Source organism: Salmo salar, chromosome ssa14 (genome assembly GCF_905237065.1).
Source record: "Salmo salar chromosome ssa14, Ssal_v3.1, whole genome shotgun sequence".
Classification (NCBI taxonomy): Eukaryota; Metazoa; Chordata; class Actinopteri; order Salmoniformes; family Salmonidae; genus Salmo; species Salmo salar.
Genome location: NC_059455.1, coordinates 60019369 through 60034466, shown reverse-complemented (window position 1 = coordinate 60034466; position 15098 = coordinate 60019369). Strand labels below are relative to the sequence as shown.

Here is a 15098-nt window from a genome sequence, read left to right as displayed (position 1 = left end):
TATGTATTTCCCAGTCTCGACTGTCTCTTTAAGACAACGATAGCTGTGTCTGATTAATTCAATGTAACTAGAGATGCATTGGAGAAACCCACTTTCCGCTATTAAGGTGGATGTACCAGCTACAGATGGAGTGTGAATAAACTGTACATTTCTTTCCTAATTGGTCGTTATAATCGGATAATCCAATTGGCCGTTAACATATAAAGTTATCCAGTGATACCTTTACTATAGGCCACGGATGTGGAGATAAAAAAAATAAAAAATTGCTGGAAATTGAAGTCTCAATAATTTCACATTTCCCTTAGAGGATTTACCAGAAGTCGTATTGCAGAAATAAGAATATTTACATTAAATTGTTTGGAGGGGAGTTTTATTCTGACTGCACGAAATGTCGGAAAAACACGGTAAGCTTTTATTCTCTGGTTCTGTTGCGTCTTTTATGTCAGCACTGTAATTGATAATTGAGCCAATTCTTCCACTCCTCCGCTGTCTATTCTCTCCGTTGCATTGTGATAAATGTGTATATTTCGGATAATTGTTTGGCTATAGGGTGTTTTGGTGATTTTGGAGGTGGATTATTGTAACAATTGGCTACATGGTGACGCACGATATCTCTGTTTCCATCTTCTACATTTTCAGCTCCCCATGTCAACATCTCCGACAAACTCATCCTACTTATCTGCATGCGCTGCATCTGTAGTACACTGCCCCCCCCCCCAAAATAGACAGCTCTCTCTATTTCATCACCTATGCATGCACATTTATTTAAATGACTACAATGAAGTAACGTTTTGCGCGTGCATGTGGTTGTTTCCCTGCGTGCGGACAGTGCGTGTGCGTGTGTACGGTGTATCAGGGTGTGATGTTAACATAAAAAAATGCACTACAATAATTTGCTTCATTTGTCCCTTTTAACTTCCCTGGATTCACTGTAACCTAGGAGGTTACCAAGGTAAGCGCCATGTCACTGAGTGAGATGCCTCCCTGTATAGAGAGGCCTACAGTGCATGTTCATGACATTCTCACATCTCAATGAATGAAGTGCATAGGCTATATAGCCTCATCACGTGCTGGACACACAAACACACCTCTGAGGTTTTGTTTTATGTATCAGAATAGACAGAATAATGTAATCCAATATGGATGATAAGACATGCCAGATAAAAGGTATTTTTCACTGGAGATATGGCAACAGATATAGACAAGCCTATTCCCCTTAATAATAAACATACCCAAAGGAGACCTATTATGATTTGCCTATAGATCTACGCTGAACAAAAATATAAATGCAACATGCAACAATTTCAAAGATTTTTCTGAGTTACAGTTCATATAAGGAAATCAGTCGATTGAAATAAATTCATCATGCTTATCGATGGATTTCACATGACTGGGAATACAGATGTGCATCTGTTGGTCACAGATGGCTTTTAAAAAAATGTAGGGGTGTGGATCAGAATACCAGTCAGTATGTGGTGTGACCCCTATTTGCCTCATGCAGCGCGACACATCTCCTTCGCATAGAGTTGATCAGGCTGTTGATTGTGGCCTGTGGAATGTTGTCCCACTCCTCTTCAATGGCTGTGTGAAGTTGCTGGATATTGGTGGGAACTGGAACACGCTGTCGTACACGTCAATCCAGAACTTCCCAAACATGCTCATGGCTGACATGCATGCAGGCCATGGAAGAACTGGGACATTTTCAGCTTCCAGGAATTAATTACAGATCCTTGCGACATGGGGCCGTGCATTATTACGCTGAAACATGAGGTGATGGCAGCGGATGAATAACACGACAATGGGCCTTAGGATCTCGTCATGGCATCCCTGTGCATTCAAAATGCAATTGTGTTCGTTGTCTGTAGCTTATGCCTGCCCATATCGTAACCCCACCGCCACCAAAGGGCACTCTATTCACAACATTGACATCAGCAGTCAGTTGAAACCGGGATTCGTCCGTGAAGAGCACACTTCTCCAGCGTGCCAGTGGCCATCGAAGGTGAGCATTTACCCACTGAAGTCGGTTACAACGCCAAACTGCAGTCAGGTCAAGACCCTGGTGAGGATGACGAGCACGCAAATGAGCTTCCCAGAGACGGTTTCTGACAGTTTGTGCTGAAATTCTTCGGTTGTACAAACCCACAGTTTTTGCAAACCCACAGTTTCATCAGCTGTCCGGGTGGCTGGTCTCAGATGATGCCGCAGGTGAATAAGCCGGATGTGGAGGTCCTGAGCTAACGACTTTGGAGGTGGCTTATGGTAGAGAAATGAACATTAAATTCTCTGGCAACAGCTCTGGTGGACATCCCTGTAGTCAGCATGCCAATTGCATGCTATCTCAAAACTTGTGACTGTGTTGTGTGACAAAACTGCACATTGTAGAGTGGCCTTTTATTGTCCACAGCACAAGGTGCATCTTTGTAATGATCATGCTGTTTAATTAATCAACTTTTTAAAATGCCACACCAGTCAGATGGATGGATTATCTTGGCAAAGAAGAAATTCGCACTAACAGGGATGTAAACAAATCTGTGCACAAAATTTAAGAGAAATAAGCTTTTAATTTCAGATCACTTTACATGTTGCGTTTATATTTTTGTTCAGTATACAACATAAGACATTTTGAATGATCAAACTATATATGTTCTTTGGTTTTAGTTCACCATTAGACTACTGGGTTTCATGCAGGCCTATACTGAACCTAATGGTCTATTTGGTATAAAGTATGGCTTAGTTGTGAATGGGCCATTAATTTAAACAGCCAATGAAAGTATACATTAGTGCTTATTATTCATTTGGATCTGATAGTGAACTGGCCGTGTATCACATGTCCCCCAATCATCCACTATTCCCCTTCTTTTCTTCACTGTTGTCCTTTATCTTTCACCCATTTTACTATGTCTCCCATCTCATCCTATTAATCAGATTTCTCTGTTTCGCATTCAGTCCCTGTTGAGTGCCATGTGCCCTTTAACAGGTGTCCCTCCTTCTGTGTCAGCATCCAATCCCTCTTCTTCTGTGTCTGAGTGGTCTTACTCTCACAGTGGTGACAGTGTTAGTGGGTTATGTAATGCCTGTGTGTGTCCACAAGCACAACTCATCTCTCATCACTCATTATCTCCCCACCTCTCTCTCTCTCTCTCTCTCTCTCTCTCTCTCTCTCTCTCTCTCTCTCTCTCTCTCTCTCTCTCTCTCTCTCTCTCTCTCTCTCTCTCTCTCTCTCTCTCGCTCTCTCCCCACCTCTCTCTCTCTCTCTCTCTCTGTCTGCCTCATCAACTGCTGAATAGGCTAGTCAGCATGCTGTGAATTCCTGTATTGTACAAAGTGAACCTGGCTACTGTGTGAACGTGGGGATTTTTGTTTCTCTCTGCGTGAAATGTATTCAACATTTTCCCACGCTATACATGTCTGTGTGGTTTACATACCGGTAGGGGAAAAAACTACAGTGCTCGTTAGGGTTGCACATTTTGGGGAATATTCAGAGGTGGAAACTTTCCGTGGGAATAAATGGGAATTAACGGAAATATATGCGAATTAATATTAATACCATTTAAATGTAGATGTTTTTTTGGATTGGATATATTTACCATATCATATAGAGACAGAAACTTAAACCTTTTACCTTATCATAAGTAGACATAATTGCAAATGATTAAATCCTTCCAATAGAAATAAAAAAAGAATTTAGTTACGAATTGAACTTTAATTAATTAGTTGACTCTTCACATGGGATGATTTCACTGAACAACAAAAGAAAGGCAATATTGAATGATCCCCAATGATCCATTGCGTCTCCCAAAAACATTTTCAACATACATCTGTAAAATGGTAGTCTAGAAATGAAAGCTTTGGTTGTCTTCCTCTCAGGCTTCCATGTCTTCTCCCTGGACCTCTTCAATGTCCACCTCTTGAACATCAGACTCTGAGGCCTCATCTTCACTGTCACTTTCCAACCTTGTTGAGGATGGCTCGTTGTCAGGCTCAAAAAGCCTCAAATTTGCCCGGATGGCCACCAATTTTGTATTGGTCAGCCTGTTGTGTGCTTTGGTGTGTGTGTTCCCAAACAAGGACCAGTTGCGCTCTGAGGCGGCTGATGTTGGTGGGATTTGGAGGATGATGGAGGCAACAGGGGAAAGAGCCTCAGATCCACCAGGTGGCTGATGAGATAAGTTGGTACGACTGCCATATTGCATCTCCATCCCAAAGCCCTTGCTTGGACGTGTACTTCGCCAGACTGCCAAGAACCTTGCCCTCATCCAGGCCAAGGTGGCGAGACACGGTAGTGATGACACCATAGGCCTTGTTGATCTATGTGCCAGACAGAATGCTCTTGCCAGCATACTTGGGGTCCAACATGTACACTGCGGCGTGTATGGGCTTCAGGCAGAAGTCTTCATGCTTTTTGAGGTATTTCTTCTCTTATATCTGCAAGCAGAGTCTGAACATCAGACAGGATGACATTGTCTCCCTCAATTCGTAGCATGGGTGCTGCTATAGGTTTCAGGAGTTTCAGGCTACTTACCACTCTCTCCCAAACTACATCATCCAGGAGGATCCTCTTGATGGGGCTGTCCATATCGGGAGACTGTGATATGGCCATTTCTTGGAGACTCCTTCCCCTCCAGGAGACTGTCAAACATGATGACAAGACCACCCCAACAGGTGTTGCTGGGCAGCTTCAATGCGGTGCTCTTATTCTTCTCACTTTGCTTGGTGAGGTAGATTTCTGCTATAACTTGATGACCCTTCACCTACCTAACAATTTCCTTGGATCTCTTGTAGTGTTTCCATTGTTTTCAGAGCCATGATGTCCTTGAGGAGCAGATTCAATGCATGAGCAGCACAGCTAATGGGTGTGATGTGAGGGTAGGACTCCTCCACTTTAGACCAATCAGCCTTCATGTTCGCAGCATTGTCTATCACAAGTGCAAATACCTTCTGTGGTCCAAGGTCATTGATGACTGCTTTCAGCTCATCTGCAATGTAGAGACCGGTGTGTCTGTTGTCCCTTGTGTCTGTTCTCTTGTAGAATACTGATTGAGGGGTGGAGATGGTGTAGTTAATTATTCCTTGCCCACGAACATTCAACCACCCATCAGAGATGATTGCAATACAGTTTGCTTTCTCCATGATTTGCTTGACCTTCACTTGAACTCTGTTGAACTCTGTATCCAGCAAATGAGTAGATAAAGCATGTCTGGTTGGAGGGGTGTATGCTGGGCGAAGAACATTCATAAATCTCTTCCAATACACATTGCCTGTGAGGATCAGAGGTGAACTAGTTGCATACACAGCTCGAGCAAGACATTCATCAGCATTTATCAGACTACTTTCCTCCGTTGAGTCAAAAAAACTTCTGATTCCAGGAGGACCATGAGCTGTTGCTATCGATAAGGTGTCTGATTCATCATTTTCATCTCGAATAGAAGTAGAAGGACTTTGTCAGAGATTGCTTGTTGTGAGTGCTGAGGGAACTTTATGCACTTGGCCAGATGATTCTGCATCTTTGTTGCATTCTTCACATATGATTTGGCACAGTATTTGCAAATGTACACAGCTTTTCCTTCTACATTAGCTGCAGTGAAATGTCTCCACACATCAGATAGTGCCCGTGGCATTTTCCTGTAAAGATTAGAAAAACATTAGTAAAAAAACAACAAATACAATTCCATGTACAGATAAGTAGTTAAGCAGTTAGATTAAACAACTCCTTTGTAAGATACATGTTTTAAAATGAAACATGTATGGAAACAGGTGAATTAACCTGTTAGGGACAGATGTTCCGCTAGCGGAATGCCTCACCAATATCCAATGGTATAGCGAAATACAAATACCTAAAAAATGCAAAAACTTACATTTCTCAAACATATGACTATTTTACACCATTTTAAAGACAAGACTCTCCTTTATCTAACCACATTGTCCGATTTCAAAAAGACTTTACAACGAAAGCAAAACATTAGATTATGTCAGGAGAGTACCGTCCCAAAAATAATCACACAGCCATTTTCAAAGCAAGCATATATGTCACAAAAACCAAAACCACAGCTAAATGCAGCACTAACCTTTGATGATCTTCATCAGATGACACTCCTAGGACATTATGTTATACAATACATGCATGTTTTGTTCAATCAAGTTCATATTTATATCAAAAACCAGCTTTTTACATTAGCATGTGATGTTCAGAACTAGCATACCCACCGCAAACTTCCTGTGAATTGACTAAATTACTCACGATAAACGTTGACAAAAAACATAACAATTATTTTAAGAATTATAGATACAGAACTCCTTTATGCAATCGCGGTGTCCGATTTTAAAACAGCTTTTCGGTGAAAGCACATTTTGCAATATTCTGAGTACATAGCCCGGCCATCATGGCTAGCTAATTTGACACCCACCAAGTTTGGCCCTCACCAAACTCAGATTTACTATAAGAAAAATTGGATTACCTTTGCTGTTCTTCGTCAGAATGCACTCCCAGGACTTCTACTTCAACAACAAATGTTGTTTTGGTTCGAAATAATCCATAGTTATATTGAAATAGCTCCGTTTTGTTCGTGCGTTGAGGTCAGTATCCGAAGGGTGACGCGCGGGCGCATTTCGTGACAAATAATTTCAAAATATTCCATTACCGTACTTCGAAGCATGTCAAACGCTGTTTAAAATAATTTTTTATGCTATTTTTCTCGTAAAATAGCGATAATATTCCAACCGGCGACGTTGTATTCATTCAAACACTGAAAGAAAAACATGGAGTCGTCTCGTGCATGCGCGCTCCAGTGTCATTGTTCTCAGCAGGACCACTCACAAAAACTCCTGCTGTTTTTTGCCCAGAGACTGGAGAGCTCTCATTCCACTTTCTGGCGCCTTCTGAGAGCCAATGAAAGCCTTAGAAAATGTCACGTTACAGCAGAGATACTGTATTTTTGATAGAGATGCCCTAGAAGGAGAACAAATTGTCAGACAGGGCACTTCCTGTATAGAATCTTCTCAGGTTTTGGCCTGCCATATGAGTTCTGTTATACTCACAGACACCATTCAAACAGTTTTAGAAACGTTAGAGTGTTTTCTATCCAAATCTACTAATTATATGCATATTCTAGTTTCTGGGCAGGAGTAGTAACCAGATTAAATCGGGTACGTTTTTTATCCGGCCGTGAAAATACTGCCCCCTATCCCAAACAGGTTAACATTCCACAGTTAGCGGGCTCAAGCAAGTTAAAACCCACATGGTAGCAAAAACTAACTAGCAGAAATTGTTAGCAAGTTAGAAATGATTTAAACACACTTTGCTGTAGGCTACTATTTACTAGTTAACAAAAAATCATGTATGTCAAATAAAATATATTCACCCCACCTAGTATTATAATCAAAACTTACCAGAATGCATGTAGTCCTTGGCTCAGAGAGTGTAGTAGTGTGGGTTTAATAGCATCTCATTAGTGTGCAAGATCTTGAGAATCAGCTGTACATGTGATGGAAGACTGCACTGCACATGTGATGGAAGAATGCACTGTACATGCAGAGGGTTGCAATTCCATTGAATTGGGGATAGTTTAACCAAAATATGCCAAAAGACCTAGAATTGCCTTATGTGTATCCCACAAAAAAAGGTTCACTGTTATTAGGTAACTTTTTTGATGAATTTATGCCAAATTCCCAAATTCCAGGGCTTAAAACCTCTTACATCTAGATGTGCCGCTAGCGGAATGCCTCGCCAATATCCAATGATAGAGCGTGGGGCGAATTACAAACTCCTCAAAATCCCCAAACTTCCATTTTTCAAACATATGACTATTTTACACCATTTTAAAGACAAGACTCTCCTTTATCTAACCACATTGTCCGATTTCAAAAAGGCTTTACAACGAAAGCAAAACATTAGATTATGTCAGGAGAGTACCCAGCCAGAAATAATCACACACCCATTTTTCAAGCTAGCATATAATGTCACAAAAACCAAAACCACAGCTAAATGCAGCACTAACCTTTGATGATCTTCATCAGATGACACTCCTAGGACATTATGTTATACAATACATGCATGTTTTGTTCAATCAAGTTCATATTTATATCAAAAACCTGCTTTTTACATTAGCATGTGATGTTCAGAACTAGCATACCCACCGCAAACTTCCTGTGAATTTACTAAATTACTCACGATAAACGTTCACAAAAAACATAACAATTATTTTAAGAATTATAGATACAGAACTCCTTTATGCAATCGCGGTGTCCGATTTTAAAATAGCTTTTCGGTGAAAGCACATTTTGCAATATTCTGAGTAGATAACCCGGCCATCATGGCTAGCTATTTTGACACCCACCAAGTTGGCACTCACCAAACTCAGATTTACTATAAGAAAAATTGGATTACCTTTGCTGTTCTTCGTCAGAATGCACTCCCAGGACTTCTACTTCAACACCCAATGTTGTTTTGGTTCCAAATAATCCATAGTTATATCCAAATAGCTGCGTTTTGTTCTTGCGTTCAAGACACTATCCGAAGGGTGACGCTCCGGCGCATTTCGTGACAAAAAATTTCAAAATATTCCATTACCGTACTTCGAAGCAAGTCAAACGCTGTTTAAAATCAATTTTTATGCGATTTTCCTCATAAAATAGCGATAATATTCCGACTGGGAGACCTTGTTTTCGTTCAAACACTGAAAATAGAAAATGGAGTCTTCACATGCACGCGTGCGCCAGTGTCATTGTTCTCAGACCGACCACTTTCCAAAACCCCTACTGTTTTTCGCCCAGGGACTGCAGAGTCATCATTCAACGTTCTGGCGCCTTCTGAGAGCCGATGGGAGCCTTAGAAAATGTCACGTTACAGCAGAAATCCTGTATTTTTGATAAAGAGGCTATAGAAGGACAAGAAATGGTCAGAGAGGGCACTTCCCATATAGAATCTTCTCAGGTTTTGGCCTGCCATATGAGTTCTGTTATACTCACAGACACCATTCAAACAGTTTTAGAAACTTTAGGGTGTTTTCTATCCAAATGAAATAATTATATGCATATTCTAGTTTCTGGGCAGGAGTAATAACCAGATTAAATCGGGTACGTTTTTTATCCGGCCGTGAAAATACTGCCCCCTATCCTAAACAGGTTAACTTCCCATGGAAAAATTCTGAAAATATTCCGGAAATTTACTGGAAAGTTTCCAACCCTTTGCACCCTAGTGCTTGTATTGCGGAAGCGGAGACCAACGTAAGTGATGGCAAGTTAGATAACATTTCTGCCTACTCTTCTCTCTCTCTCTCTTTCTCTTTCATTTTTTGTCTCGCTAATTAATTTCTATCTCTTCCTCTCTCAGGTCTGGAGGACACCAATCGCCAGGCCATGTCCCAACCCATGCAGCAAATGCAGCCCCCTCCATACCTCCCCTCCCAGGATCTTAACATGGGCCAACAACACTCCAACATGCAACACTCCAACATGCAACACTCCAACATGCAGCACCCCAGCATGGCCCCTCAGACCGGCTGTGGCCCCCAGCCCAACTACCCCCCTCCACCCCCGCCCCCTGGCTCCGATGGCTACCAGGAGACTCAGTTCCACAATGGCTCCTACGGACACCCAGGGGCCCCACAGGGCTACACAGTCCAGACCCAGGGCCCGGGAGGGGGGGTCCCACATGCCCCTGTGGGGTACTTTCAACCAGGATACCCTCTCCAGCTGCAGCCCTGCACAGCCTACGTTCCTGTCTACCCCGTGGCGTCGGTGAGTCAATGACTTCAACTACAATAGCAGTCATCGTTTGAACACAAGAAATGTTTCATTGATGGATGATATGTAATACGTCATTGCATTGCAAAGCATTTTGTGTTTGTCGAAAAGACAACAAAGCGTACGAGGATGATATGCTCATCCAAATCTGTAGAAAACCGGTGCTGGGTGGGCAAAAATATACAAGAACGGAAAGGCCCGCACAAGGTATAATACTGCTCCCCAGTCCTTTACTTCCTCACCATGATAGATTATGTAGTGGAGAATGAGTCACCCACATAGCCAATGTGCACTGGTTCTTAGATTAAGGCTGTAGAAAGAAAACATTGGTTTGCTCCTCTTGAGGGGTAGAGGAAAATTCAAAAGGCTTTTCCAAGGTCAGTGGCTGTAAAGAGATCAAGCATCTCACACTAGGAGTGCTGGTTTTGGATCAGTTTTGCCTACTAGATCACAGTGAATAAGATTACATGGACAGGGGGGACCTGATCCAAGATAAACACTCCTAATCTGAGACGCTTGATACAGTACATACAGCCCAGGTCACAACAACTTCCGGGAGCCACTGTTATATGATACCTTTGTGTGTCCTCTCTCTCCCTCTCTCTATCTTCCCCCCCTATCTCTTGCACCCTTTCTTTCTTTCTTTCTCTCTCTCTCTCTCTCTCTCTCTCTCTCTCTCTCTCTCTCTCCTCAGGGGCAGCCCTACCAGGGGATGCCCCAGGGCCAGATGGGCATGCAGATGCCCCATGGCATCGCCCTGATGGAGCCACGGCGCCCGCCTCACGACTACCTGCCAATCGCTGTGCTCACCACCGTTTGCTGCTTCTGGCCAACAGGAATCATAGCCATCATCAAGGCAGTACAGGTTGGTATTAGGCTAGCACATGATCATACAGAACACTAGAATGGACATTGGCATCCCAGGAACGGGATAACAAGACAACCATCAGGGTCAGGGCAAACCTTCCTTCTAGAAACTCATCGAATAGGGTCAAATGTTGTATGAAACTTAAACGTTTGTAGATAAGTCTGCACAGTATGTTTGTTAGCTAGCCAGTCAGTTTTAGTGGAATGATTTATTGAGTATTTTGTTGTATCTCTATGTGTATTAAAGTATTATGTTCGTTGTTTATATGCTGGCTTTGTTAGTTAGCTTGATCATTATGCACAACACTCTACAACAGCCTACATTATGTAATTGCAGCATTGTTTACACAGGTTAAAATAGATTTTCACTTTGGGCTTGCTTCCGATGTGTTTTTTTGTTGAGCTAAGCTGACAACAAGGCGTAGATAGGCCTGCAAGCTTAGAGCTTTAACCATTAGTATGTTTGATTAATTTAAGGCCTGATAAATTGTGTTTTGTTGCTTTTTGTGTGGGCATGTGCTGTTGTCAACACCTCTCTCTCTCTCTCTCTCATTCTCTCATTCTCTCTCTCAACTAAATTCAGAAGTTGCTTTAATAGCATGAAATACATTCTATAAATATGGCCAAAGCATTCCAAAAACCATATTTGTGAGGGGGGGGAAAAACTCTCTCTCTCTCTCTCTCTCTCTCTCTCTCTCTCTCTCTCTCTCCCTCCCTCAGGTGCGTACGGCGGTGGCCAGGGGGGACATGGTGATGGCAGAGATAGCGTCCCGCGAGGCGCGTAACTTCTCCTTCATCAGCCTGGCGGTGGGCATTGCCTCCATCGTTCTGTGTACCATCCTCACCGTGGTAGTCATCATTGCCTCCCAACACCATGACGACGACTGGGAACCCTAATACATAACTCAGTGTGGCATCATGGGATATGTAGTTTTGGGTGGAGATAGAAGAATAAGGGCACTGAAATGCACACTCTGATACTGGTATGTTATATTGGAAGTATATATGTGTATATATGCACCCTGTGTACTGTATATACAGTTCTGACCTACTGACTACTTACAGGCTGAGAAACAATCACAGCTAATATTCAAATGCCAAAACAAATAGGTGCCCATTATGGGCCAGTATTACTTACCACTGTAACCATTTATATTCAGATATAATAGTACTCCATAGCGCTTATGGGGGAAAACAGAGTACATACACAGAGGAATTGAATGGCAATTCCACCACTTTTCAACCTAATTTTCATGATCTCCTGTAACAATACTAGTGTCATATGTGAAAAGAGCACCTGACGTCATCAAAAGTTAAAACATTGAAACAGTGATTTTCAAACACTATCAGATTCTCAGTGATGTGGGGAGTATGAAAATATTCTCCATCTGGCTAGAAACTCATTGCAGTTTACTTTTAATCCTAGCTTGTGATGTTCCAGAAAAGCATGTTTTTAGGACTATTCTTCTTCTTTTTTTAACCACAGATCATAGAAATGCAGTATTTTCACATATATAGATACTGGTATGATGCTGGAGATAATGAAAATGAGGTTGAAAAGTGGTGGAATTGCCTTTTAACTATGAATTATTTATGAATTACTGATTAATTTATGGTCCCCTCGAACCTAGGTAGACTAAACCATGGTCACACTGTATCACAAAACTGCCAAATAGATCACAAATCATAGCTGAAATGACTTCCCTATATAATTAGTATTTTATGAAGAGATTGTTTTGAATTACTTCAAAAATAAATACTTTTATTGAATTGTTTTTGTAGTCATGTATAGTTTTTGATTTATTATGATTTTCAGAAACATGCGCCATCTAGTGAAAGTATATTTTATATTTATTTAAAGGATAGAATAAATTACAGTATAACAGACTGCCAAACATTGCCATTCATTTTATACACAATCAAATGGAAAGTAAATCAAGTCATGATATAGTTGACTAATTATGAGATCAAACTATGAATAAGATGAAAAAATATTGAGATTTTTCTTTTGAGATGAATGACATCTCTATTTAAAGTTGTGTTGATGGAGAGAAACTTGGTTGTTGACAAAATGTTTGTTGCATAAGACTATTTAATACTTGTTCACTTTATTTATGTATGTATTAATATATTTTGTAGCATAAGACTGTATAATACTTGTTCACTTTATTTATTTCTGTATGTATTTATCTATATTATAATTTATTCATTTGTTTATTTATATAATATATTTTTTCATAGCTTTTTTGAATGTCACCCTGTTTAAAATGTTTACCTTTATTTAACTAGGCAAGTCAGTTAAGAACAAATTCTTATTTTCAATAACGGTCTAGGAACAGTGGGTTAACTGCCTTGTTCAGGGGCAGAACAATAGATTTTTACCTTGTCAGCTCGGGAATTTGATCTTGCAACCTTTCGGATACTAGTCCAACGCTCTAACCACTAGGCTACCTGCCGACCATTATGTTTTAGTTGAAATCAATATTTTCTTGTACCCATATTAGCCTACAAACCTTGAAACTAGAGGAAATTGGATGATGTTTGGGATGATTTGCACTTCCAGTAGGCTTAGAATTGCTTTCTACTAGGTTTTTATACAATTCAATAGAAAAGGGTAGAATTATAGAAATGGACACATTTAAAACAACAATTGCTTGCCTGATTAAAGTGGTTGACCCATTTTCTAATGTCACAGACGTAAAGTATTGCAGTACTAAGACAAAAAGCAACACATTAATGGAAAGTGCTTGGACGGACGCAATATTAAAAAGGGTATGTAATTATACATAGGGCTAGTGAGGTGTACATTTGAGAAATTGCTGCTTTTGCAAATAATGTTTTGCAAATATTGAATACGGTCATATTTGGCAGTACAAGAGTATTATCTTAGTTAATAGTTTCTCAGTGTAAAAAGGTTGTAGGCAAAGGACTTATAGGATACAGACAAAAACTCTGTTGTGCACGCCATTGTGAACCATTATTACAATTCTCTCAGCTAAACGCCTCCCTAATTTCCTTCGCTGATAATATGGGTTGCGTCAAACACATTTGGTCTCTAATCTAGCCTATCACGTTATGAGGTGTGTTGCCCCATGTTATAGAGAGCCAAGAGGGCTGTTGTGGGACAGTACGCGCTGAAATGACCTGAGCCGGAATCAGTGGAGCAGAAATACTGATGGTGGCTCTGAAAACGAATGTCTCTGAGGAGAGAGAGAGAAAAAAATCAATGCCTAATATATATTGTGGCATTTTCCTCTCCTCGACTTGTTTCTATTACCCCAAGCCCCCTCTCTCTCTCTGTTTCTCTTTCTGCTGTCCATTGCAAAATTGGGACTGTAATTCTCAACATATCTCTAATCTGCTTGTCCTTTATCTTCTGTTTTCAATTCCTATGATAATGCTTTTTTTTTTTTTTTTTAAGAAAATGAAGTTGGTCAGAAGTATTGAGAATGTATTGTTTCTTGTGAAGGACCATGATAACTTATTTGAATATTGTATTATGGTGTTTGAAGTTTAATTCTGAAAGTATTATTACTATGGCTATTATGATTCTGTTACGTGGTAATCACTTTTGCATTTGATTATCACTGCTGTATTTATAATGTACATTGTATTTGGAGAATACTGTATGTTCTGAATCTGATAACATGGTATTCTAGAAATATGTTAAGAGAGCAAAGTAAGCACAGTATTGTGACTCGTAGTGCTGTTACTCACCTCTATACAAGAGAAGTATTGGTATAGAACGTGTGTATGCTTTTTAGACTCCCTCCTAGCATATCTAGTTGTGTTTAGATCTACACTGTGCTCTTCCCACATACTTGCTTTCTAAGGCATTTCTATGTCATTGTTGATGACAGGCTGGGCAAATGCTACTGCTTCTTTGCGGTATTGATACCTTTTCTCTGAGCATGTAAATGTAATGGATTGGCGTGTTCAAAGTGGCTGGCGAATCACAGTGAACATGAACTTCTCTTGGGGTTCATTTCAGTTCATGAATGTTACACATGCATTTGTTGTGTATGAATTCAATTGTTTGAATAAAATACGATTTACTGGGTTGAGCAAGACCGAGTAACAGTGATGTGTACTCTACATCTCTCTCTCTGTCTCTTCTCTCTCTTTCTCTCTCTGTGGCCTTTCCTCTCCCTACGTCTCTTAAGTGCTATTTATAGTTGGCCCGGATTCCTCCATCCTTGTACAATATCTCTTTCTCTCCCTGTCAGAACATGAACTATCTTTCAATAGCTAGGTCTTAATCACATATCAGAGTGCAGCCTCAATGGTATTTCCTTCTAGTCCCATTATTACAGCGCCAGCGTTTCTGTTTGTCTTTTTGCACCGTCTCAAGAGGGCCTATGTCATGTGTATTTTTACTATATTTTTTTCCATGTAGATAACGCAAGAGCTGAACCGCAGCATAAAACATTAAAACATCTCTATACTCCTCGTCCCATTGATTGCTTATAGATATTACACTTGCTGGTTGA

General features: G+C 40.6%; 1 protein-coding gene across 2 annotated transcripts; it reads left to right on the top strand.

Moving 5' to 3' along the window:
- The first annotated feature begins 21 nt into the window (after positions 1 to 21).
- On the top strand, positions 22 to 14703 carry prrt1 (proline-rich transmembrane protein 1). 2 transcript variants are annotated; one of them, XM_014142001.2, is made up of 5 exons: positions 22 to 404; positions 941 to 952; positions 9329 to 9735; positions 10436 to 10606; positions 11329 to 14703. In XM_014142001.2, the coding sequence occupies exons 1-5, from the start codon at positions 389 to 391 to the stop codon at positions 11503 to 11505; spliced, it is 783 nt and encodes a 260-aa protein (XP_013997476.1). In that variant the 5' UTR covers positions 22 to 388; the 3' UTR covers positions 11506 to 14703. The 2 variants fall into 2 exon arrangements, with proteins under 2 accessions (XP_013997476.1, XP_013997477.1); XM_014142002.2 differs by lacking the exon at positions 941 to 952.
- Positions 14704 to 15098: the final 395 nt, after the last annotated feature.